Genomic DNA, 25,829 nt, shown 5'->3' with positions numbered 1-25,829 from the left:
CCGCCCCTCACACGGGGTGCTCCGCCCCCTCACACGGGGAGCCCCGCCCTCACAGGGGGGTGCTCCGCCCCCTCACACGGGAGCCCCGCCCCTCACACGGGGTGCTCCGCCCCCTCACACGGGGAGCCCCGCCCTCACACGGGAGCCCCGCCCTCACACGGGGAGCCCCGCCCTCACACGGGGGCCCTGCCCTCACACGGGGAGCCCCGCCCTCACACGGGGTGCTCCGCTCCGCCCCCAACCAGGCACAGTGAAGCTCTCGAGGGGCAGGAAGCAAAGGCAAAGCGCGTCCTCAAGGGGCCGCGGGGCCAGGGGCCCGGGCGTGGGTCCGGCCAGGCTACGGGGGCTCAGCACTCATGGAACGACCCAAATAGGAGCATTTAAAGTAGAAGCGGCACGTGTCACCCTCTGCCCAAGACAACACACTTCACACCGTCGTGGACACTGGCGCCCCGTTTTAATTGGGGGGGATCTCCCGGGAGGGGAGCGAGAGCAAGGTGCCCCCCCACCGCCGCCCCGGGTGCCCGCCCCCCCCAGCCCCCACCCGCTCAGGTCAGGACACAGCAGCACAGGAAGGTTTTCTGTCCTCTCTGGTCCCGGGAGGGAGGGGGGGTGCCCTCGCGGGGACGCGCCGCAGCGGCTCCCCTTTGCACACCTGCAGAGAGCGCGAAGGGGTCCCAGGGGCTGCTGGCGGCCCGCGGCCGGCCCGACTCGTCTTCCTCCTCGTGGACGGGCAGAGCCTGGTGCTTGGGCAGCGCGGCGGGCGCGTGCACCCTCGGCGAGGGGGCGCTGCTGCCGGCGGGCTGGGAGGGCAGCGCGCTCTGGCCTCTGCGCAGGCGCTCTTCCCGCAGGGCCGCCTCGTCCGCCACACCTGGAAGCAGAGGACGGGGCAGGCGTGAGCTCACACGAGGCTCCCCCCCCCCCCCCCGTCCCCGGGGTCGGGCTTCGGGCGGGCGTGAGCTCACACGAGGCTCCCCCTTCCCCCCGTCCCCGGGGTCGGGCTTCGGGCGGGCGTGAGCTCACACGAGCTCCCCCCGCACTCCCCGTCCCCGGGGTCGGGCTTCGGGCGGGCGTGAGCTCACACGAGCTCCCCCCGCACTCCCCGCCCCCGTCCCTGGCATGGGTGTCGGGACGGGAGGAGGAGGAGGAGGCCTTCCCGCACCCTCGGCCCCGTGCCCGCCCCTCCACGCGCCCCAGTGACTCCGGACGCAGCCCGGCCCTTCCAGCAGGGGTGTGTCCCACGGAAATCGCTGCCGGGGCCGCCAGGACGGCCCTCCGACTCGGGCCCAGGCAGCCTGTGCACCCGGCACCGAGGGGGCCCCGTGCCGGCGGCCGCCCCACAGACCAGCCGAGAGGGGCCCTCACTGCTCTCAGAGTCGTGTTTCCACGGGTCGTTTAAACAACGGGACGCAGTTCTGCACACCGGCGAGCGCCCCGCATCGAATCGGGACAGTCGGACTCAGGGAATGATTCCGGGTTTCGGTGGCCGGAGGGTCTGGATCACCAGACACGCATGAAAGAGATGCCACCTAACTGTCCCCCCGAGGGAACGGCGGGGGCCTCCTACCAACCCCCTTCCAGGGAGGGGCTCTGTCTGGTGCGGACAGCCCGCAGCCCAAGAGGTGAGGAAGGGGCCGCCCGTCCGAGCGTGAGCCCCGCAGCACACTCAGCCCGGCAGCTCCCCGCTCTGCACCCACGGCCCCAGCAGAGACACAGCAAGAGTCAGGGCCGGGGTCCTGGCGGTCACAGCCGCCCCGGCCCGGGCTCGGCTCCGGGCGCAGACGCGGGCCTCTCCTGGGCAGGTCCTGCCGCTCGGGAAAGCACGGCTCTCGGACCCGACTTCTGAGCCGCAAGGACCGGCCGCCAAACCCTGGTGTGAACTTCGCCCTCACGCAGGGGTACTGGCCACGGAAGCGGGGCCACGCCGGTGTGAGGAGCCACGTGCAGTGGTCTCACCACCCACCCCGAGCACAGAAATCTCTGCTGAGAAATCCTAAGCCTTCGGGCGTCCTGCATCGTGGGGCTTGCACTTCAGGGGTTTGCCAAAGCCCGTCTGCGGGTCCTCACGGGGCCTCTGGACCCCGACATCCAGGCCCCCCAGCGAGTCCTGGCTCCGTGCCAGCTCACAGCTCTGACCCTTCTGCCCGGGCTCCCACGTGCTGGAGTCGGGTAACCGAGCCGACTTCCAAGCTGCGAGGGGATGCTCGGGGGTCCCGGGCACACGGCCGGGGAAAGACCCATCCGGGGAGCCTTCTGACCCCACTGCACGTTCCTCAGAGTGCAATCCGACGACTGAGCTGACGGCACACGGGTGCCCTGGGCCCAGCGGCCGCATCCGCCCCAGGGCCACCCCGTGCCCGCAGCAGGAGGGTGGTCAGCGCGACGTCTGTGAACAGGGCCAAGGTCAAGGTCAAGGCCAGGGGTGCCCCCAGGGGCCCACCTCTCCAGGGTCTGTGAGTCTTGGCTGACGTTATGCTTTTTGGCAAACAAAAAAGAAGGGACTCCCGGGTGCAAGGATGAGAGGCCGTGCGGCCGTGTCAGGAACCGCTGCTCGCTGCTGACGCCCCTGCAGACCATGCGTTTGAGGCAGGACGTGGAGAATGGACGAGGCAGAGCCTCAGTGTCTGCAGGTGCCCGGGCAGTCATGGGAACTCAGGTGGGGGCCTGTGCCCGCGACTCCTGAACACTGGCAAGGGGAGCGACCCCCGACCCAGGAGGGGCTCTGTGCACACGGGACGTCCCCGACCCAGGACCGGCTCTGTGCACACGGGATGTCCTGACCTCAGGAGGGGCTTTGTGCACATGGAATGTCCCCGACCCAGGACCGGCTCTGGGTACATGGAACTCCCCGACCCCAGGATGGCTCTGTGCACACGGGACATCCCGACCCAGGACCGGCTCTGTGCACACGGGACGTCCCGACCCCAGGATGGCTCTGTGCACACGGGACGTCCCGACCCAGGACCGGCTCTGTGCACACGGAATGTCCCGACCCCAGGATGGGCTCTGTGCACACAGGACATCCCGACCCCAGGTCAGACTCTGTGCACACAGAACAGCACCCAAAGCACATGCTCAGCTTCTGTCCCTCTGGGAGGAAGATGCTGGAGCCCAGTGACGGCAGTGGGACACGTCTGAAGGGCACCGGTCACCCCTTCCCTGCCCCACAATCACACTTCCCACTCTCCATATGAGCCTTAAGTGTTGCACCTTGCAAACGACAGTGTAACCTTTGAGGGGTGTCTGTGTGGCTTCCGCTCAGGTCATGATCTCACGGTTCATGAGTTCAAGCCCCACATCGGGCTCTGCAGCTCAGAGCCTGGAGCTGCTTCAGATTCTGTGTCTCCGTCTCTCCCTGCCCCTCTCCTGCGCATGCTGTCTCTCTCTGTCACTCCATAAGAAAAACGTTAAACTATTAAAAACAAACAAACAAACAAAAAACACCAGTGTAACCTTTGAGAAGATGTCAACCTGAGTGCAGAATGCTAAACATCGGCATGTCCACGTCTGGGCGTGACCAAGCAGGAGGCGGGGCCGCGGCGTGTGGAGCCGTGTTCCCACCCTGCTAACCGCCCCTCGGGAACACGTGGAACTGAGCCTCCCACGCCGCAGAAATGGGGTGGTGTCTTCCCCACAATCTCCACAACCCCAGAGCTCTGCACCTGAAGCCGAGACCTCCCCCCGGGGGAGGACGTGACCCCGTCTGGATGTGGATGGCCACACGGGAAGGGTTGTGACCTCGTCTGGACAAGGACCTCCCCCCATGAAGAGCATCGACCCCGTCTGGGCGTGGACACGCCCCTGGGAGGGCGGTGACCCTGTCTGGGCGCGGACCTCCCCCCACAGTGAACAGCGGGGCGCAAATGGCCCCACGGGGAGGGCGGTGACCCCGCGTGGGCCTCACTTCCGGCACTTACACGGCGGACGGGGAGCCGCGCCCTCCGGCGCTGGAGGCCGCACAGGGCAGGCTGCGGTGCGGCGGGTCGGCCTAGCGCCAGGCCCGGGACGCCGCGCCCCCCCCCCCCCCCGCGCTCTGCGCTAACCCCCGCCGCGCGGGCCCAGGACGTGACGTGCGCGCACACGGGCTCCCGGGCATGCGCTGTGTCCCGTGTTTGCGGTGTGGCCGGAAGACACAGGTCCCTCAGGTGCTGAGCTTGATGCTCCTCTGGGGCCCCAACACGGAAAACAGATGGTGGCCGCTTCCGTCCCTGCACACTGGCCCGCGTCGCCCAGGGCTCTCGGCTCCGGACACCCTCTGGGCTCAGCAGGCGAGCAAATCCCGGACGCGGACGGCACCGCGCCCGGGGCTGGCGGGAGGCGGGTGGGTGCTCCCTGCGCGGCGTCCCGGGGGCTGTGTCCCCGCCTTCCTGAGCCCAGCGTTCTGGGCAAATCCCAGCGCCACCGCTGCCCAGGCCCCGCACAGGCGGGACACGCAGGGGCGCCTGTCGTCCTGGTCCACACGGGTCACCCTACGGGGACACGGGGACTGGCTCGTCGTGAGCTCCCAAGGTCCTCAGGTGGCAGCAGGACAATCAAGTCACTGACCTCAAAAAGTTCCACAAACTTCACTGTCTCAGGCACCGGGAAAACAGTCCGGGGAAGGAGACAAAGCGAGTGAGACGCAGAGACTGAGTCACGGTCCCCCCCAGAGCTCTCGCGGGGTACTTCCTGCAAGGACTCCCTGCACCCGCTGCGGGCACCGGGTGCGGGCGGCGCTGACGGGCCACCGTCCGCCGCCTGCTGTGAAAGGGGCGCAAGGGCCGGTTTTGATAAGAGCGAAGGTCACAGTCAAGTTCTACCCGAGACCCAGGGCGCCGCCGTCCTCACGCCGGGGCGTGAAGCCCACTCCTCCTCCGGGCTGGGGGCTGGGGGCTGGGGGCAGACTCACGGGGCCTCCGCCTGCGCCCCCTGCTTCGGAGCCACCAGAACAGGGAGAAGGAGTCTGACAGCTTCTGGAAGGAGGGTCCGCGCCCGTGTCGGGAGAGACCATCGTTACAGAGGGCGGGTCCTGCCCACACACTTGACCTGCTATGCAGGTGACTCAGCCCCCACAGGGACCCCACCTGCCCCCGCCGCGTGGTGACGCGAGGCAGCTTCTGCTTTAGAGCAGCCTTCCTTACCTTCCTCAGAGCCGGACGCACCCCTGCGGCTGAAGCCAGCACCCCTGCCCTCCCACCACCTCCCACCAAGCCCCTGTCCAAGCAGAGCCCGAGGGCCGGGCCAGGCCAGGGCCGGCAGGCGGGGCTCCCACGGCAGATCCCTGCTCCAAACCCAGGGCCGCCATGGGCACCTCGGCCTGGGAGGGACCGGCGCTGACAAACATCTAAGCCACACGGTGCATCAGAGCGACGGAAAACTGGGAATTCAGAGAGAAAAGCGAGCACTGCCCCTCCCCCCATCCCCACACCCAACGTCACTTCTAGAGACCAGCCACGTTTTCCACGTGTCCCCAACGTCGGTGCCACTAACTACAAAGTCGTCCTCCTCTGTGGAGCTGACTGCGGCTCGTCTAAACCACCTGACTCCACTCTGTACCGTGGGAAGGCCACACAAAGCAGCTGGGGAAGACCAGCCCGTCCACCTCCGCCCGTACCAAATCTACAATTTTGGTATAATCTCCGCAAGCCTGTCGTCTCTGAATGACCTAAACGTGGTGTTAGTTACAACACTCCAAACATCCGCTTCTGGAAAACGGAATATACCAGAACACATTGGTCCCCGTTGCCCCAAGTTAAAAAATTCAAAAACAAAACCATGGTATGTCGGTGTCGGGGGCCGAGGTGCATGAACTCAGCAGGAAGCTATGGAAGGCACGCGGGGCAGCCGCCCCCTTCGCACAGAGGCCGCTGACGCCCTGGCGCGCTCCCCAAACGCGGCCCAGACACGGGGAGTGTGCTCTGGGTTGATAAGATGCAAATGAAAACAAACTTCCATAGATAAAAACAGAATCACTTTTCCCAAATATGTACAATCCAAGAGGCCTTGGCTGCAGCTGCTCTGCGGGGGATGGGAGAGTGCTACTCACTCGAATTGTGCACACCACACACGCACGCGAGATGACGCAGACGTCCAAACATGCGCCACGGGCCCATGGGAAGATTCACTCGGGCATCGGGGTGGGCGTGTGCCGGGCCTGGAGACCAGCGCGGGACAGGGCTCCCGTTCTGAGAGCTTGGGAGACGACACACGTAAACACTTGGGCCCCACGATGAGGTCAGGGCCACCCACCTCGTGCTCTGAAATACGCAGCATGGACGACCAGCGGCCGGATGAGGGACGCGGGCAGAGCTGCGGAAAAGCAAGCATGCGCTTCCTGCAACGGGGACAAAAAGGGATGTGGGGAAGCCACAGAAAGCGGCACAGACCACGATGGGGCTCGGACGTGGCACAGAGGGCACAGAGAAGCGTGGGGCAGGAACTGGACAAAGCCAACGGGGCCCCTGGGAGATTTCCAACCAAGGCAGGCCTGAGTTCCAGCCAGCAGACAGTAGGCACAGGACAGGGACGTGTGCAAAACAGAGAAGGCGGGCAGACAGGGCTACGTGCTCCCGAAACCACTGGAGGGAGTGGAAGCACACAGTGGCCCATTATGTGAGGGGAAACTGAGTCACCCTGAGGCCCGGTTCCGGCAGGGAAGGTCGCGGAACACAAGAGGGCGAGCACAGACGGAATTCCTGCCCGGCCCCTCCCCACAGAAGACGGAGCCCACGTGAACCCGCACTAAGGGCCACAACAGAGCCGCTGACAAAGGACCTAAGATCCCGTAAGCCACAGTGTTGCCAGCACCACACGGGACTGGAGCTAAAGTAGTACTAGGGCGCCTGGGGGCTCAGTCAGTTAAGCGTCCAACTTCGGCTCAGGTCGTGATCTCACAGTTCGTGGGTTCGAGCCCCGCGTCAGGCTCTGTGCTGACGGCTCAGAGCCTGGAGCCTGTTTCAGATTCTGTATCTCCCTCCCTCTCTGACCCTCCCCTGCTCACGCTGTCTCTCTGTCTCAAATATAAACTATAAAACAAACCAAAAAAAACAAATATTATTTATTAAAGACCAAGGACAGGGGGCACCTGGGTGGCTCAGTTGGTTAAGCGTCCAACACTCGGCTCAGGTCATGATGTCAGGGTTCGTGGGTTTGAGCCCCGCGTTGGGATCTGTGCTGACAGCTCAGAGCCTGGAACCTGCTTTGGATTCTGTGTCTCCCTCTCTCTCTGCCCCTCCCCCACTCATGCTCTCTCAAAAATAAACTTAAAAAAAATTTAAAAACAACAAAAACCGAGGACAGAGCTCCTTCACTGTCCTGAGGGGCCGCCACAGGCCTCCACGGTGGCCACGGTCCCCGACCACCTCTCCCTCGGCCGGGAGCACGGACTGTGTCCCCCCAGCGTTCCCCGACACAGATCTGTGAAGACCTCCGGCGGCATCAGCGGCGCGGGCCGGCCGGTGTCGGTTACGAGCCGGCAGCTTAGCGGCCGCCTGATAAACGCGGGGCTACAGTTACTGCTCTGGTTTCTCCGCGCACAAGCGGGGCTGGGTTTCAGCACCGGCCTCCCGGGGGAGGTTGACACCGCACGGTATCCCGGGATGAACGGCACGTACGGGCCGGGGTGGACCCCACTGGCCCCCCGCGGGGCCCCCAGCCCGGTCTGCAAAGTGGGCGAGGCCACAGATCCGGCCCACGGGGCTGTCGTGGCAGACAGTCGGAGGTGCCCGCAACCGGGTCTATCAGCTGGGTTCATCGTATCGTGTCCTGTGGCGTCGGCTTGGGTTTCCTTCCGGAAGACGGGGAGGCAGGCTCAGGCCTCACGAGCTCGCCTGTGGGCGTCTACCTGGACACGTCTGCGGTCACTCGGCCTCCCCCCCCCCGGGAGCTGACCCCGTGATGGGGCCGGGGGCCGTGTGTGCACGCCCTGCGCCAGGAGACTGCCCACACCCGGCGTGCAAACCGAGCGGAGCAGGGCTCGCGGGGAGACAACGCGGGGGCGGGCAGAGGCCCCCCCAGCACGGCCCCAGCCCCCGGGGTGGGGGGGCTCACAGCCCCGGGGGGAACGGGATCGTGTGCATGAGGTGTGGGTGTGGGGAGCGGAAAGTTCCAGTGCGACGCTTCCTGACCGGCTACCCTGTGACACGCGACAGAGGAACTGTGAACGGGGTCGGGCGGCCCTAGAGCCCACGGGACGCTGCGTCCGAGCAGGCCTGCCGGCCCTGCGTGCGGCCCTCTCCACAAACGGTCTGAAGCGGGACGTGGAGGTCGAGATGCGTGGCCATTGACACAATTAACAGTAACTGAAGCCAACGTTGAAAAGACGCAGCACAGGACACAGCATCCTATTTCTGTAGGTTCACATATTCATAAAACCAGATTTTTCTGAAGACACACAGTTCAATCCACATAAAAAGTTGTAGTTTCTTCCCAAAGTTACTCAGTCTTCTGTGAAATGCACCTGTCACGGCTTTTAAATCCTATGGGACGAGGACAGTGCCGAGGAGGAGCCGAGGAGAACAGCACCCGAGCAGCCCCGGGCAGGTGAGTCCCCCGCCCGAGGGCACCACGGGCAGCCCCTGCCCCACAGGACTGTCCCTGCTGAAGCCTGCTTCGGATTCTGTGTCTCCCTCTCTCTGCCCCTCCCCTGCTCGTGTTTCGTGTGTCTGTCTCTCTCTCAAGAATAAACAAACATATGGGGCGCCTGGATGGCTTAGTCGGTTAAGTGTCCGACTCGCTTAGGTCATGATCTCGCGATTCATGGGTTCGAGCCCCACATCAGGCTGTGTACTGACTGCCAGCTCAGAGCCTGGAGCCTGTTTCAGAGTCTGTGGCTCCCTCTCTCTCTGACCCTCCCCTGATCATGCTGTCTCTCTCTCTCTCTCCTAGAAATAAATAAAACATTTAAAAAAAAAAAAAGAATAAACATAATTTAAAAAAAAAAAACCTTAAAAGAAAATCAGCCCTTAACAAATTCATTCATTACAAGAGAATCCTGATGAGCTGTGTCCCAAAAAAAAAAAAAAAAATCCAAAGGCAAATTATAAAGAATGAAGCTACATTTCAGGGCACCCGGGTGGCTCAGTTAAGCATCCAAGCCTCGATCTTTATGCAGGTCATGATCTCACAGTTTGCGGAGTTCGAGCCCTGGGTTGGGCTCTGTGCTGACACCGTGGAGCCTGTTGGGATTCTCTCTGCCCCTCCCCGACTCACACAACCTCTCGCTCAAAGTAAATAAACTTTACAAAAAAGAATTAAATCACATTTCAGTGGGGGAAGGGACAGAGTAGCCAGCCATATGGCAAAATAAAAATCAGACCTCATACTCCACTCAAAAATTCTAAATTAATATTTTAAACATTTTTAGAAGGTAAATACATAGGAATAGAAATATCTAAACCAAGAGGGAAAAAAGCCAGCAGTAAAAAGTTACAGAAATCAGCTCGGTAAAAACTAGTTGTTTGTAAACAACTCATCCCAGATAGATGCCTTATATTTTATAGGCCGTGTTTTGAGTGGAAATTAAAGAAACAACAGACTTAGAAATCAGCAAAAATGAAGACTATTTTACAGGTTGAAGTCAGAAGTAACTTCAAAACCTCACATTTGTGAACAAAAAGGCTGTAAATATCCTGGGGGCACCTGGGTGGCTCCGCCAGCTGGTTGAGTGTCTGAATCAGGGCTTCAGATCTGGTCATGATCCCGGGGTCGTGGGCTCGAGCCCCGCACTGGGCTCTGTGCTGAGCATGGAGCCTGCCCTCACTCTCCCTCTCTATCCGCCCCTCCCCCAGACCCGCTCTCAGTCTAAAATAGAAAAATAAATTTAAGAAAAACATTTGAGGCACAGTGACAAGAAGAAGAAAGATTGAAACTAGGTATTTGTTAAAAGGAAAACACTGGGGCGCCTGGATGGCTCAGTCAGTTAAGCGTCCGACTCCGGCTCAGGTCATGATCTCACAGTCTGTGGGTTCGAGCCCCGCGTCGGGCTCTGTGCTGACAGCTCAGAGCCTGGAGCCTGTTTCAGATTCTGTGTCTCCCTCTCTGTCTGACCCTCGCTTGCTCAGGCTATCTCTCTCTCTCTCAGAAATAAGTAAAACGTTTAAAAAAAAAAAAAAAAAAAAAGGAAAACACTAAGAGCTACGGTTTCCGGAAGGACTAACACAAACAGGCAAGCACAGGTGTAAGAAGAGACCCAGGAGGGAGGAGGCGCTCTCCCCACACACCGCCCGAAACCTCAGGAGCCGCCAGCGCAGTCACGGTCCCCGGAAACAGAACCTAACTGACCAGGGGAAAACGGGAGGCCGGCATGAGGAGCAGAGAAGTTCAAGGATTCGGTGACTGGAGACGTGCCCCGGCCAGAAGCCTTCCCGGGCAGGTGCCACTCCGCGCTCCTCTCAGGGAGTGTCCCGGCTAACACAGGGGTGTGTCGTGGCTAACACGGGGGTGTATGCAGGCTAACGGGGGGTGTCCCCCCGCTAACAGGGCTGTGTGTGCCTGCTAACACAAGATGCTCCACCTAGTTAACCAAGGACATGTGAATTTCAAACCCCTGGGATGCCTGGGTGTTCAGATCAAGGGTCCACTCTCGATCTCGGATCAGGTCCTCATCTCAGACCCCACAATGAGCTCCGTGCTGGGCATGGAGCCTGCTTTACAAAAAAAAAAAAATCACTAAGCCACTATTTTCAGTTATGTGAGGAATCCGTTGTGGATGGGAAAGTATTCTTTGTGGAGTGATGACTGTCACATTTCATACATTCATTTCCACCCAACTCGTCACCGTCCAGGGACCTAATTTAACAGACTTCCTCCTGCAGGGTGGCTGCAGTTTGCAGGAACTCCAGGCGCGTGGGAGAATGCAGCCACAGCACGCCGCGCCCCACAGGACCACGAGGCCAGGACTGCGACCGGAGCCGGGGGCAGGCCCACCCCACACAGGGCGGCTGAGCCCGCACACCAGCCACGCCAGAACCCGCGGGGACTCCGGACGCTGGGCAACAACTCACACCGTCTCCACAGCTTTCCTCGGACCTTCTGAACGGCCCTTCAACACTTCACTGCAGCTCCCCCGACTCTGCACGGGCCATGGGCCACGGGGGAGGAACAGACAGGAACACAGAGGCCACGGCTCATTCTGTCCCGGCTCCAGACTGATGTCCTCAGAGCCTTGGCCTCACGTCAAGCAACCCCCCGTCTCTGGTGTCTCTGGTATGAGGTTGTCCTCAGGCCCAGGGCGGATCAGCTGCAACGTTCCCAACTTTGGGGGCGAGCGAGTGGCCAGGAAGCCGGGCTTCGCGAGGCGGCGCCCTAACACCTCGATGCCAAGCAGGGTCAGCTGGGCAGGGGGGCGGCCGGAGGAGGAGAAACAACGGAGCATCTGTGGTCAGGGGGCACACCTCTCCCGATCCTTTACTGATGGCAGCATGCAGTGCGTGTGACGTGACATGGCATGTTCACGGCATTTCCGACGGAGCCGTCAACCGACACCGGGAAATACGGGACCTGACACCCCTGCGGGGGACTGTGTGTCCAGACTGCAGGCTGGACAGCAGCAGAAGCACCGCTCAGGAGGGACACGCGGTGACGTGGCGGGCGTGGTGCCCACGTAAAGAAATGCATGTGCACTGACAATCGTGAACTCCACTGGGAAAGAAACAAAAATGGAGAAAATGCTGAAGAAACAAGCCACACAAGGCGCCCGTCCCCACAGACTGCGGCAGCGTGCCCATCTGCGTGGGGGGCGGGGCCGCGAGCCGCACAAAGGCTCCGGCTCAGGCTCCCATTCCCGCAGGCTGGTCTGCCGCCTCTGGTCCCCCCTCCCCCGCAGCAGGTAGGGCGCGCAATCCTGGGGTGGGGGGGGCAAGGGCACGGGCCAGGGGCCCCCAGCAGATGGTCAGCAAGCAGGGGGGCCTCCCCAAGGGAGGAGAAAGGAGCCACTCGGGCTTCTGCAGCCTCCTCTGCAGCCCAAGGCTCTGGGGCAGGCCTGTTAACTAGGGACCTGTTTTCTGTGTGTGGGAGAGGCCAGGACACAGCGGCCTGCTGCCAGCGGGGGTGGGGGGGGAAGGCTAGGGACGAGGGCGGGACTCCAAGACGCTTTCCTGGGATGCACCAATCCCGCAGTAGAAAGTTGATTTGTTAGACTATGAAACTGACCATTTACTACTCAGTGATCCAAACAGCGAGAATAAACCAAGACACACCCTCAAGCCCTCCCAAACCAGGCCTGGCCCGGACTTGGCACCAAGGAGCAGGGCACAGGGACCTCCCGGGGGACAGGAGGAATGACCAGAGCGGCTGTGCGCCAGCTCAGGGAGCAGTGCCTCCACCGAGGGAGCCTCCATTCTCGAGGCGCTTGGACTCCAGGCTAGATCCCCGTTCCCTGAACGCTCAGACAGAAGGAAAAGGCCCAACGAGCCAGGCGGGGTCCCCAGTGAATGATTCTCCCAGCCAGGCGGTCGGAGGTCGGCCGTCACCAAGGCAGGAAGAAAACATCCGCCACCCAAGAGCGAACCCAAGTGACGGGCCCGTGGGGCCTTCATGCCGATGCCCCAGCTCTTCTAGTCTCTGGCAATCAGCGACCGCTGCCATTCCCACAGTTCTCACTGACAGAGTTAGGAGCTGTTATAACTTCCCTACCTTCACCTTCTGAAACGTCAAGATCAAACAGCTAATTTAGCCAAAAGTCAAGTCTCTGACACGAACCGAGGTCAATGCCTAATTAATGTGGCTCAGAGAAGTGCAAGGAACAGCATTTTCACAGCTGGTGAAGCAAGGCCGGGAAGTCACCCAAGCGGCCAGATTGGGAAAAGTACCAAACACCAAGTGGAGGTATCACACAGAAAGCCCCGCAGGAAGAGGGGCGCCTGGGGGCTCAGTCAGTCGAGCGTCTGACTTCGGCTCAGGTCGTGATCTCGTGGTTCGTGGGCTCAAGCCCCACGTCGTGCTCTGTGCTGACAGCTCAGAGCCTGGAGCTGCTGCAGTTTGTGTGTCTCCCTCTCTCTCTGACCCTCCCCTGCTCATGCTCAGTCTCTGTCTCAAAATAAATCATATAAAAAAGAAACCCTCTAGAAAGGGTAACAAGTCCCTCCAACCAGTTACTGAAGTGCTGACGGCACTACCGGGAAGCCACGGCAGACACGATCAAACCAATTATAAATTACTGTTGGATTCTCTGAAAATAAAAATACTTAGACCAATTATGTCGTGCTTCAGAGAAACAGAGAAGAGCCCGGTCTGAAGGGGGCAGTGATGGCGGGCAGGCGACCGCACAGCAGGTCTTTAACCTTTAGGAAAAAGAGCAGTGACAGCTGGGAGCCAGGGCTCCGTGAGGAACAGACGGCGCAGAGGCGCGCGCAGTGCAAGGGCCGCGTCAGCAAATCCACAGCGGACTCTACAAGCTAAAATCTGCCCTTGAAAGGCCGTCAGAAGAAGGGAAGACAAACGCCCTTTGTGGAAGTGCCAGCGTGGGCCGCAGTGAGTTACAGAGTTTCTCAACTCACACCCGGATCTTCTGGAGCCTGTAGGGACAGGAACGGGCGGCAAACCTCTGAGGGAACCCCCAAGGGAAGAGCAAACCCGGGCAGTCGGACGCCCGCTCCAGCCTGCGCCTGGGGTACAGCTGACGACGCCCACGTCTAAGGACTGGAAGGATCTCTGTCGGCAAAGGCACGACGCACACAGACAAGGAAGGGCACGAGCCCGCGGCGCCAGCCGTGCGTGCCACACACATGCTCCGCGAACAGAACAGACCCACGGTGACCGGCCCCGCCACGCCGGCTACCGGCTCTTCTGGCTAGTTGTTTGGAGGGAGAGGCACTGCAGGCGCTGGGAAGCAGCGAACGCTGGGAAGCCGCTTAGCGGCACGGCGGCCCCAGGCCAAGTGCAACGACTTTAAATACCTTGGCAATAGGCGCCTGGCGGATCAGTCAGTTGGGCTCAGTTGAGCGTCCGACTTTGGCTCAGGGCATGATCTTGCGGTCCGTGGGTTCGAGCCCTGCACGGGGCTCTGTGCTGACAGCTATGAGCTGCTTTGGCTTCTGTGTCTCCCTCTCTCTCTGCCCCTCCCCCACTCACACGGACTCAAAAAACTGAAGGAAAAGCCATCAGCAGCAAGGACGCTCCTCCCCACTCCCATCAGCCCCACAAGAGAAGGCGGCGATGCCCCCACAGGCCAGTGGGACACTTGACCACCTGGCGGGGTGCTCACGCTCGCCGCAAAGAAATCTCAGCAGAAAGACTCGAGGTCAGACACCTTCCGCCCGTGCCATTCGAGGAGAGGAAACCGTTTGTGGCGGGAAGTGCACTCAACAGCATCTGCGCCCAGAAGTTCAAGAACATGGAGACCACAGTTCTAGCGCAACGCGTCCCAGCTCTACCTAGTCCCGGTCGGCACCTGGTGTCCCCAAGGGACCACCAACCACCCCGTCAAGAGGCCCACCCCGCCCACCGTTACTGACAACCCGCAGGACCCATGTCTGTTCAGTCCCGGCATCCACCACGGCCCCAGGAGCAGGGAAGCATCTAGTAGCAGCATGAGCCCAGCAGCATTCCAGCATCAGACATGCAGCCTGTGAACTGCACCGCGCGAGGCCCTTCCAGGCGGCCTCCCGCGCCGCTGGCGATGGCCCCGGGGGGGGGGGGGGGAGGTGCATGCCAGCACAGCTCCCGCTTTCCCTGGCTCAGCGGTCTTCTCGCACTGGCAAGGGAGTTTTGCAGTGGTTTCTTTTTATTAAATACTTTCTCTGAGATTTTCTAAAAATAATTCCTTGTTTCCAATAAAAACACATTTGATTCTGTGAAGACCGTATGGTACGTGGGCAGCTCCTCGATGCCTTCCAACTAGGCCTGCACGGGCGCCACCGTGTCCATTGGGGAGGACCCACCCCCACCCTCCCGTCCCTCGGGCAGGACCCACTACAACTCTGAAACGAAGCCGAGCGGGGCCGTTCACAAGCGACCCGAGTCTAATTCAACACTCCTCTGGCTGGAATTCTAGTTCTCAGCAGTGACTGTGACAGGTTTTACACACTGAAAACCAAACAGAGACCTTTATATTTGTCCACATCTATGTCACCGCAAGACTTCGCCGTGAGTACGGCATCTCTAAATGAGCCGGCGTCAAACGTACCTTAGAAAACTAGAAGCTACTGGGAAAGAGAAGTTGCCTAGCTGTTTCTTCCCTGTAACACTGTTACCACGTGGGAAGCCTCAGTCATTGCTGACCATTACAGAAGCTAAATAGGAAGGTGTTCACACACTCTCCAAATTTGCTGCGGAAAAGGAATATGTGGAACTTACGGTCAGCATCCACCTTCGCGAACAGAAAGAAACGGAAATGAAGCGGAACTAGAAGCCCAGGCACAAAATCATACACAGACACAAGAAGACTACAAGCCCCACTCAGGAAAGAATGCACCAAACACATTCGCATTTATTATTTTTTTTTTAAGCAAATGACAAAGACCCAGTTACCAGCTTTACTTTTTTAAACCTAAGCTTAACATTACATATTTAAACAATTGTCAAAACTTACTAAGTTGCCAGCATTCATGCACTAGAAAAACATCCTCAATTTATATTAAACGAGAAATGTATTACCATTAATGCATTAATATCTCTCACTACTAATTACTGAAAAAAATTGAAATTATTTTTGTGTAAGATTCATCCTGGCAATGTTAACTTCACAGCAGGCTGACACTACTTGGCTCACGTTTCAAACACAATGGAAAAGCAGGTCCGTGCTGGTGTTAGTGTATGAAAGAGTCACGGCCACCTTAGATTACATTTAATAAAAAAGCAAAGTGCATACAGAGATTTACAACAATTTTAAAGACCCCCCCCCAAAAAAAAGCCAAAACAAAAAAACAAAACAAAACCCCCAATGGTCCTATTATGTGGTCCCAACAATGAACTCAAAGTCTATGACAAACAGGGCTCCGATGAGCTGTGTATAAATACTTTAGATTAGGTACAGTTATACTGAAAGTTGAGTTCGTGTGAAATCTTCAAAAACAATGTTCCTGTTACTCCTCACGGCGCCCGTGACAGGTGTTACAGCTACGTGTCTGTTACTCTGTTACGCGCGAGCGTCGGGGGTTACTTGTTATCCAAGCGCAGCAGCTGCTCCTTACCATTTATCGTCAGGGACTTCAACTGGCCGTTCTCCTCCACCTCCACCCTCTCTTCGCCGTTCTCCACAATTCTGAAAGACAAAGCGCACTTAGAACCTTTTTTTCACGTAAACACATGTGAACAGATCTGCGAATTTTGAAAACACATCACTTGCGCTGACAGACGTGAACACGCTCACACTGAGGGTTAAAACGCAGCTGAAGGCAACCTACTGACAACATTTCTTCCTGGAAACACGCTCAGGCTGCAAGGGGAAGGCCGGGCTCCATATCACACAGCCCAACACGAAGCACGTGCGCAGAGACTGTGCTCACCACGGCAAGCGCTTGCTCGTTTTCGGTTCATGCTTCTAGCAGCGCCAGCGCCACTCACCGCACATTCATCACTGTTACTACACACTTTAAATGTGGCTCTAAACATTATTTCTAATGTATATTATTCAGGAAAAGTTTAAAAGAAAAAGCTCCAATTTGGATGCTTAAAAGATCCCAATGGTGCCAAATCTAACCTACAACCTGTCCGTCACAATACTGGGGGAGGGGGTGTAAAAAGGAGACGGGCACCCATGAAATGTCGCAGTTCTAAAAAAAAAAAAAAAAGAGAGAGAGAAGCACTGTACCTCTTTGTAGTGATTTTTCTGCCATTAACCATTTTTGTGGACGTCGATATGGACTTGAAGCTGCCCATCCCGCTACTGCCAAACGACGTGGAGGAGAAGGCGGTGAGGCCCCCGTGCCCCGCCGGCCCGAAGGGAGTAAATCCTGCAGGAGAACAGGACAGGTTCAGTACGAATGTCGTGCCAGACCGAGGTGAGCGCACCTAAGCAGGGTGCCCGCAGACCCGGGGGGGGGGGGGAGACACACCCCAGATCCTGGGGTGGCTCCCCTTCTGGAGTCGTACCTATGCCCCCATGCTCTACATGGCGCTCTACGGGGCGCACCGGCATCCCGCCCTGGTCAGAGGCGCCCAGCTCGGGCCCACACAGGGGACGGGGACCAGTGTGCTGCAGGGACACTGCAGCTTCACCAGCAGGGGGACCCCCCAACCTGCTCACCTTCTTGCGATGGGACCCCGGGAGGTGAGACTGACTTACTAAAAAGCTCAAATACTTTTAGAAAGAACGCCGCAGACAGTTATCCGACCATGCAGGGCCCACACAGCTCCGGGACAGCGCCCCCACCCCCCGTCATGGCCGCCCACTGCAGACGGGGAAGCCCCGGACTTCCACAGGTGGCACTGAGCAAACCAACCTTTTGCCCTGGGACTGGTCTGCTTGATTCAGGGGCTGACTACCTGTCCGCTCGTCAACATTCATGTGAGAGCGGTGCACAGGCTCCGGGCAGGTCCGCACCCCCCGCGCCCCTCACACATTAGCCACACGTCTCTCACATCAAGGACTATTTTGATGATATTCTCAAGCAACTGTCTTGGGCCCTCCCGTGAACGTGAGCAGAGAGCCGTCAGCGCACTGCACAGTCCTGTGCCGGGCGGGCCTGCGGGGAGAGGCCGCCTACAGCCACCCTGCGCGATGCCCCGTCACCTCCGTGGCTCCTGCGACACCAGCACAGGACTTGAAGGGAAGAACCTCGGAGCTGTATCTGCAGGGCAGCCTCCACAGTAAGTGTGGCCAATGCTTACCATGTGCATTGAAATAAAAACCAGAGGATCAAAAAAACAAGAGCCCCTATGTTAAGAGAACTATAGGAAGTTAAAAAACAAAAAAATCCTAATTCTTCAGGTAAATATATAATTGTACCATGCCACGTGCATATTACTCAGATTGATTAATTTATTTAAGATTTTATGTTTCTAAGAAACCTCTACACCCAACACAGGGCTGGAACTCACAGCCTGAGATCAAGAATCGCACACTCTTCCGACTGAACCAGCTAGGCGCCCTGATGAGCAGCCAGTGCATGTGGCGGAGCCATCTCACACGACCGCAGCCCCTGGCGGGCTCCACTGAGCCTTGGTCACTTGCAGATTCGGGGGGGGGAGGGGGCAGGGGTGTTGCTGTGCTAAAGTCCCCCCCCTTCTGATCCCAGCAACCTGAACTCTTCTAGAATCACACCTGTTGTGTTTACATCTGTCAAGGAGGTTAGACCAAAAAAAAAAAAAAAAAAAAGGGATTAGAGACTTTGTCTTAGTGGGGTCTTTTCACATTTACCCAAAATCAACTAACTCCTTTTAACCAGAAATTTCATTAAATAGTGACCTTTAGAGATGCCTGGGTGGCTCAGTTGGTTAAGTATCCAACTCTTGATCTTGGCTCAGGTCATGATCTCATGGTTTGTGGGTTCGAGCCCCAAAGCAGGCTCTGCACTGACATGTGGACTTGATTCTTTCTCCCTCTGTCTCTGCTCCTACCTCTCTCAAAATAAACAGACATGAAAAAAAAATAAATAGATATTGACCTGTAATAGTAAGATTAGAAATGGATTTTTCAGGGGCACCTGGGTGGCTCAGTCAGCTGCGCGACCAACTTCAGCCCAGGTCGTGACCGGGTGCACCTGTGCCAGCCTGCGGCGGGTCCTCTGATCCCTCTCTCTGCCCCTCCCCCACTCATGCTTGTGCTCTCTCGCACGCTCTCTCAAAACTAAATACAATACTAAAGAGAACTGCCCTGACTGAAACTGCGTCAGCACTAGTGTCTGCTCAGAAATCAGCAATCAGATCTAAACTTTCCTACCTGTATCCAAAGACGAAAACCCTCCTCCAAAAGACGGAAATCCACCAAAGGCAGAGAAGAACGACCCCGCACCTCGGTTCCTGCTTCCACGGGGGCCTCGTCGACTCCCAAAAAAGTCCTCAAATGGGTCTTCTGAAAACAAACACATTCACGTTTACTCTTTTCATGGGAGAGCTGCAATGAGGCAAAATGGTTTGATGCCTCAAAATACATTACTGCCCCTGGAAGAAAAATCTCAGCAAGAAGTTTAACATAGCTTATCTACAGAGCAACCAAATTCACCAAATAACCAGCAGCTTTCCGGACTCCCTCAACCCCACCAAATAGAACCCACCAGGGACAACAAACTAGACGCCAACACAACCACTGTGTGGACAAACACAAAATTCGGGCTCACGAATGTGAGCCTCACACTCCGCCAGGAGAGGTTCTAGCGGCCTCTGAGAGGTGGCAGTGAGACCCCTCCTAGGCAGCTGCGCCCCACACAACCCGGGCGGCCTTCCCCAACGGAGTCAGAAAGAAAAAGAAAAATCGACTACTCTCACATTTATAGAACACCCAGAGGCTGTCATGTCAAGTGAGGCAAAATTAACAGCTCCTGATTCTGGGCCACAGTGTTTAAGAATTCCATTTACCCTCCTTGTAAGCCTAATGTCTCAAAAAAATTTAAGAAAGGATTACTCAAATCTGAATAAGTGTTAATTGGCAGACATTAACAATGTACTTTAAGAGAAAATCACTAGTGCAAATCAGAACCGATTGCTATTAGAGATACCACAGAGCTCCTGGAAGATAAGAGCAGTCATTTATTATTGGTTCAGTCAATGAGCACTTATTAAAACCATAGGAATACAAACTTTTAACTGTCTCTCCGCTGCTTGTGCTCTCTCAGAAGTGAAGGAAGAAAGGGAGGGAGAGAAGGGGAGGAGAAAAGAAGACAGACAGACAGACAGACAGACAGAGAGAGAGAGAAGCAAGCAAAGCAAGGCCTGCCAGAAGAGGAAAAGCAGGGCACCGCACCACCACCACCACCTAATAAGTATGGCGTAGCCGGCACCTGGGGGCTCAGGTCACGATCTCATGGTTCGAGTCCCACATCCAGCTCTGTGCTCAGCTCGAGTCCCTCTTTACCGTAATCCAGCAGCCCACACACCCACGGTGCCAGGTTTCCTGTCCGAGGTCCCTGGGGTCAACCCCCCACGCAGAGAAACAGAAACATTCCGAACGCAGCTTAAACTCACTGTGCAGAAACCCTCCCTCGCCCCTAAGAAGTAACCGGTGAAAAGGATTCACAGGATCCGCATCAGACAGTCACGCCACCGCATGAGTCCGTAACCCACACTGTCCTCCTGAACGCCAACATTTCCTCTGCCCCAAACCCTGAGCTGTCTTGGGCCCCGCTCGGCCTCCGGAGGCGCACAGGGGTTCGACACTCCCGCGCTGAGCCACGTGAGCAGTGCGTTAGAAAATCCCCGTCTTTAGAAGCTCCTTCAAAAGCTGGTTTGGGAGTATGAGTAATGCCAGCGGCTTTTCAGTTTACTCTTTCTTGGGTTTTTAAAAAATCTTTTATCTTGCTCAGCCTAAATGCTTTTCTGTAACTCAGGAAGTCATTTTAGTCACTGAACTTTAATTTCAAATATTAAATTTAATGAAAGTTTAACCCTCAAAATGAAAAGCCTGTTACAACAATCATGCGGACATTAGAAAACACATTCTTTCCGGTTTCTTCTTAATATCATGCTTATGGAACAAATACTGTATTTATAGTCTGAAAATATACTGTAACACGGAAACCGAACATAAGCCAACGCGTTACCGGCCGGCTGTGCCTTCGGCATGAGGGGCTCATGGGGGACCCCCAGCTCCAGGCTAAGGAGCACGGCGCGAGCAGCGGGGGAAGGGGGCAGTGGCCCCTCAACACGAACGCGGGGGGGCGCCGCCGAGTGCTCACAAAGCGCGGCCCGAGCACAACTTCAGGGTCTGGAGCACTGTGCTACTAGGCGCCCCAGACGACAGGAAGCCTCCCTGATGACAGGGAGGACTCATTTTTCTACGCGGTACATAGTCTACTCTGCACTCTCTCCGTGAAGCAAGAGAAAGCCAGATGTCGAGAATCATAAAGAGGAAATACACTTTCAATACTGTCATTTATGAAATGGTCTTCCTCCTCCTCACTGTCAAGGACATCTGCACACGTGTGTTCTTGCACAAGCCAACACCTTTCCTCCCTTGCCTCTCACGCACCGTCCCCACGCCGGGGAAGATGTGCACTCTCCTCACATTTTAGGGTCGCATCCCCCTCGCAGGGGAGGGTCAGTGCATCTCCAGGGACGCAGAGGACAGCTAGGACCGTATCGGGCAAAATTATGACTGTACTGTGTGGTCTCTGTTTGGAGACAAAGCCGTGACTCACTAAGAGGAGTACAGGTCTCCAGAGACGGAGGGGGGTGTGGGGGGGTTAACTTCACAGGAGACGTGAAGGGGCCACGGGGTGCTCCGGACTTTGGTCACATATTATTCTGGATGTGTCTCTAAGGGTGTTTCTGGATTGAGATGAACACTTTGGTCAGTAGCCTGAGCGAAATATACTGGCCTCCTGGTGTGTGGGGGCCTCAACGCCACATCCCCCCACGTGAGAGAACTCTCCAGCCTGCTGGGGTTCCGGCCAACACAGGCTCTCGGGGCCTCATGGCCTCCAGACTCTGCCGGCAGCCCAGCCACCTTGGGGCCCCCGGCCTCCAAAACCAAGCGAGGCAACGCCTGACACTGCAAGTCAGTCCCTCGGACGGGTCAACAGTCAGAAATAGAAGCATGTGTCAACAGGGGCCCGGCCGGCTCTCTGGAGAAACTGCATGCAGATTTTCAGAAAAGAAAACCTGTATCTTGATCATTCTACACTATCTTCAGGCAGAGGAGACCCAAATTCCACAAGAAGCAGGTGCGGGTGTGCGGTGTGACCCCCAGCGTGCCAGGGCACTAGGCGCCTGGGCCCTGGGTGTGCATCAAACACACCTTCTCAACCTCCCAACACCTCACTAGTCCCTCAGAAATTCAAAACCAAATCCAAGAAGAGGTCAGTGTATCAGCAAGATACTCATCAAGGACAAAGTCCCAAGGTCAAACTTAGGACAAAAAGTATATTTAAGTGAACTATGTGGAAAAACTTAGCACAACACACATATAAACAAACATTCACATGCATGAACACGTGACAAATGTTTACATCCACACATGAACACCTAACAAACGTGTGCGTGCCTGCGCACAGAAATAAAGCTTTACACGTATGTACACATCAGTACGCGACAAATGTGAGCGTGCACACAGGAACTCGTGACAAGTGCTTACACGACGCACACAGGAACACTTACAGGTGTGCGTGCGTAACACACGTAAACACGTGAAAAATACCAACATGCGTGCTGCACACAGACACCGAGGAGACGTTCCCACGCACAGATACCTAGAGAAAGCCTTCAGGAAACCAGCGTGACAGAGGTTTAAGGCCACACATTCCCATCCAAGATTTGCCAAGACGCAGTAGCTGACAGCTGAGCACGAAACCAGATTGGAGAGACTGACACGCCATCTCGCCCACCAGGGCCTGCGCAGGAACAAACCTAGTGCGGCGTGGCCGCCACTGCTCTCCCCCCCCAGCACGGAGGCCCGACCGGGAAGAGGCCCGGCTGCCCCTCTCCACACGGCCTCACACTGACTCCCCAGGCACCCAGAAAAACTGGGGGGGGAAGAATAAAACCTAAAAAGCATAACGGGCATTTCAAACAAGGAAAACCATCTACTTGGGGTGCCCGGGGCGGGCACAGCTGGTCAAGCATCTGACTCGATCTCAGCTCAGGTCACGATCTCAGTTTGTGAGTTCAAGCCCTGCACCGGGCTCTGCACTGGTGACGTGGAGCCTGCTTGGGATTCTTACTCTCCTTCTGTCTGCCCCTCCCCTGCTTGTATGTATGCGCGGATACGATGCTCGCTCTCACCCTCCCACTCTCTCTCAAAAGAAAGAAATAGAGTTAAAAAATTTTTTTAGAAGAAATAAATCTATCTAGAGGTGCCTGGGTGGCTCAGTCAGTAAAGCATCTGACTCTTGATTTTGGTTCAGGTCATGATCTCACGATTCATGGGCTCTGGGATGACTGTGTGGAGCCTGCTTGGGATTCTGTGTCCCTCTCTCTCTATCCCTCCTTTGATTACTCTCTCTGAAAAATAAAATTTAAAAAAGAAAAACAAACCATCTACTCTAAACTATAGCTGCAAAGCAGCCCTTGGCGCCCTAAGTCCAAGTGACCCACACAGGGACTTGCAAGGGGCCGCCCAGCCAATCCCAACACCACGAGGTAATTAAAACACTCCTTTACTGCAACTAAAACTCGTAAAGGTGGTTTCTTACAGATTCTGAAGCACAAAGCAATATATTTCTAAGGAACTTGACACGAAGCGAAACGGGAGCGAGCAGGCCCCCCACGGCAGCCCTGCGCTGCGCCGGGCCCTGGGGGAACGGCTGCGGGCGGCTCCCTGCTGCTCGCTCCGTAGTGGAGCGGTGCCCGGCACTGCGTGGGTGGCGTGTCCTCACCGTACGAACAAACACCATACTTTCCCACTTTCCATACAATTACTTTGTTACAAAACAGAACTTCTAGTTAACACGCCAGCTGTGGCTGCAGCACTGTATCTTCTAAGAGCTGCAGTGATCTACCCACGTCAGGGCTCCAAAACACACACCCCGGCCCGGACCGTCTCATCTTAGAACTCAGCACAGAGGCCCGGTGCGCCCCGAGAACATGGAAGGTCCGAGGACAGCAGTGTGCCCGGTCCCACGGGGTCCTTTCTGTCCCCTCCTATAGGAATGCCATTCTTCTCCCCCCGGCCGTCAGTCCCTCCGCTGCCATCTTCCATCTGCAGAGGCTGTGCCTGTCCCCCTCCCCAGGCACATGAGGAAGTGGACGATGGGGACGACAGACCTCGCCCTCCGCCCCCTTCCCGGCCCTGTGGGTCCAGAGCCTCTTCTCCAGCTTCCGAGGAACCAAGTGGTTCCCTCGACCAGACACCAAAATTCCACGCAGAACACATGGTAAGCGAATCCTCCAAGGGACTGTGGAGACTGACCTGAGTGAGTCCCAGAAACTAAATTAAAAGCTTAAGAACCAACTCAAGTCCAGGCACCGGCTTCCCTTGGAAAATGACACAGCACAGAGGGCCCAGCTGCCCGTGTGACCCGAACGCAGCCAGCACACTTCTCATCACAGGGCCCCGTGGCCACTGCGGGGTGGCCGGCACCGCTGTGCTCCTGGCCTCAAGTTCCCAGAAGCCATTTCCTCTCCTTCCCAGGGGCCGCGGGGGAGTTGGCACCAGACGTGCAATCGCCAAGCATGCACCGAAGGGAGAAGCCGAGGACGGCTAGCACGGCGCCCGCTCACTTGCCAGGACAATTTCACACCAACATCGACTCCTTCCATGCGCTGGCTCCACACACCACGTGCAAGAGCCGTCCACCGTGCAGACCGCACACCGCGTCAGGCTCTCCTGCCCGAGAGAAGCCACGCAGCAGCCCGAGGGCCAGCACTGCTCTGCGATCCCCTCGCTCATGCAGGACCGCGGGCTCCAGGGGAGCTTACAAACGGCTCTCAGCACGGCTGAAACTGGTCTAACACGTGATGTAGTCGTGTGGGTTTTAAGTCTGTTCCTTGCACGCTTCTCCCTCGCTGTGAAGTCTCAGCCCCCATGAGCACGGAGGGCCACCTGCTCCCCTCGTCCTCCCCCGCCGCACACCTGACCTCGGCTCTGTCCCAGCCCATCTCTCTGCCAACTTCCCCTTCCAGGATTTCCTGCTTCCGAAGCACACAGACGACTCTTCTTCAGAGACGACCAGGCCACAGGTAGGACTGCGGCCTCCCCAAAATGATGTGGGATCTCCGGGCCCGTGAGCGAGTGTGGCCCTGCTCACACAGGGTCCTTGCCGCGGGTAGAGTTAGGGGAGCTCACCAAGAGGGTTCCAATCCAGTATGACGAACGTGTCCACGGGGAAAATGTGGACGGAGACGCGCACAGAGGGGGCACCACGTGAAGACACGGGAGGCATGCACATGTGAGGGCCGGGTGAGGCCACCGGAGCCCGACAAGAGGCCTGCAGCACGGGCTCCCTCCCAGGACTGGCCTGGACTTCTGGCCTCTGGGACCGAGAGGCCTCGGTTGCTGTGCTCAGCCCCCAGGCCTAGGGAGCCGCTCTGGCCTTCCCGGGGCCCAGCGGGCCAGAACGCCGGCTTCTGACTGAGCCACAGGAAGCCTGTGAGCACCGCTCTACGGCTCCCAGGGCCCCACCCGGTGGGGGTCCCTCGCTGTTCTCCAAGATGGCTCCGCTCCCTGACCAAGGACCGTCTCCGGCACCAGTTTGCAGAAACATTTTATTACAGACACACGTCCCGTGAGCCAAGCCCCCAGGTCGCGGGCAGCGCCTCGGGCTCCGGCCCGCTGTCTTCGCTCAGCAGCTCCTCGCACTCCTCGCTGAGCTCCTCCACGTCCCCCGGGCTCGCCTCGTCCTCGCTGGAGATACACTCGAGCTCCTCACTCAGGAGCTCGCCCGGGGCCCCGCTACAGCCCTCGCTGGGCTCGTCGTCACTACAGCCATCCAGCTCCTCGCTGGAGATCACGTCCAAACCCTCGCTGTCCTCCTCGCTCTGGCTGTCTTCTGCCGAGTCCTCAAGCCCCGGCTCCAGCTCCTCGCTTGCCACCTCCTCGAGCCCTGGAGAGCAAAACCGGGGCTCACGACACTCAGTCCGGGCCTGCTTCAGGAAGCCCGTCAGCTGTCAGCCACCCCAGGCCCAGTCCACGGCCCTCCACTCAGCCGTCACCCTCCCCAGGGCTGATCCACGGCCCTCCACTCAGCCGTCACCCTCCCCGGGGCCAAGTCCACGGCCCTCCACTCAGCCGTCACCCTCCCCAGGGCCAAGTCCACGGCCCTCCACTCAGCCGTCACCCTCCCCGGGGCCAAGTCCACGGCCCTCCACTCAGCCGTCAC

The 25,829-nt window shown here is 57.8% G+C and overlaps 1 protein-coding gene across 6 annotated transcripts in view; it reads right to left on the bottom strand.

The window, feature by feature from the left end:
- DNAJB6 (DnaJ heat shock protein family (Hsp40) member B6) overlaps positions 1–25,829 on the bottom strand; it is a 64,885-nt gene that overhangs the window by 5,673 nt on the left and 33,383 nt on the right. For 3 of the 6 annotated variants that reach the window (XM_039255860.1, XM_039255861.1, XM_039255859.1), the window contains 4 exons: positions 18,800–18,931; positions 16,730–16,871; positions 16,110–16,180; positions 534–871 (listed from right to left, as the gene is read on the bottom strand). In XM_039255860.1, the coding sequence (XP_039111791.1) occupies positions 549–871; positions 16,110–16,180; positions 16,730–16,871; positions 18,800–18,931 (668 nt within the window). In that variant the 3' untranslated portion in view covers positions 534–548. Of the gene's footprint in view, positions 1–533; positions 872–16,109; positions 16,181–16,729; positions 16,872–18,799; positions 18,932–25,829 lie in introns of those variants that run through there. The other 3 variants (XM_039255864.1, XM_039255863.1, XM_039255865.1) reach the window with 3 other exon arrangements.

This window comes from Hyaena hyaena, unplaced genomic scaffold, assembly GCF_003009895.1.
Source record: "Hyaena hyaena isolate Hyena2069 unplaced genomic scaffold, ASM300989v1 scaffold_548, whole genome shotgun sequence".
Taxonomy (NCBI): Eukaryota; Metazoa; Chordata; class Mammalia; order Carnivora; family Hyaenidae; genus Hyaena; species Hyaena hyaena.
Note: the sequence above shows the minus strand (reverse complement) of the source record. Positions and strands in the feature narration are given on the sequence as shown.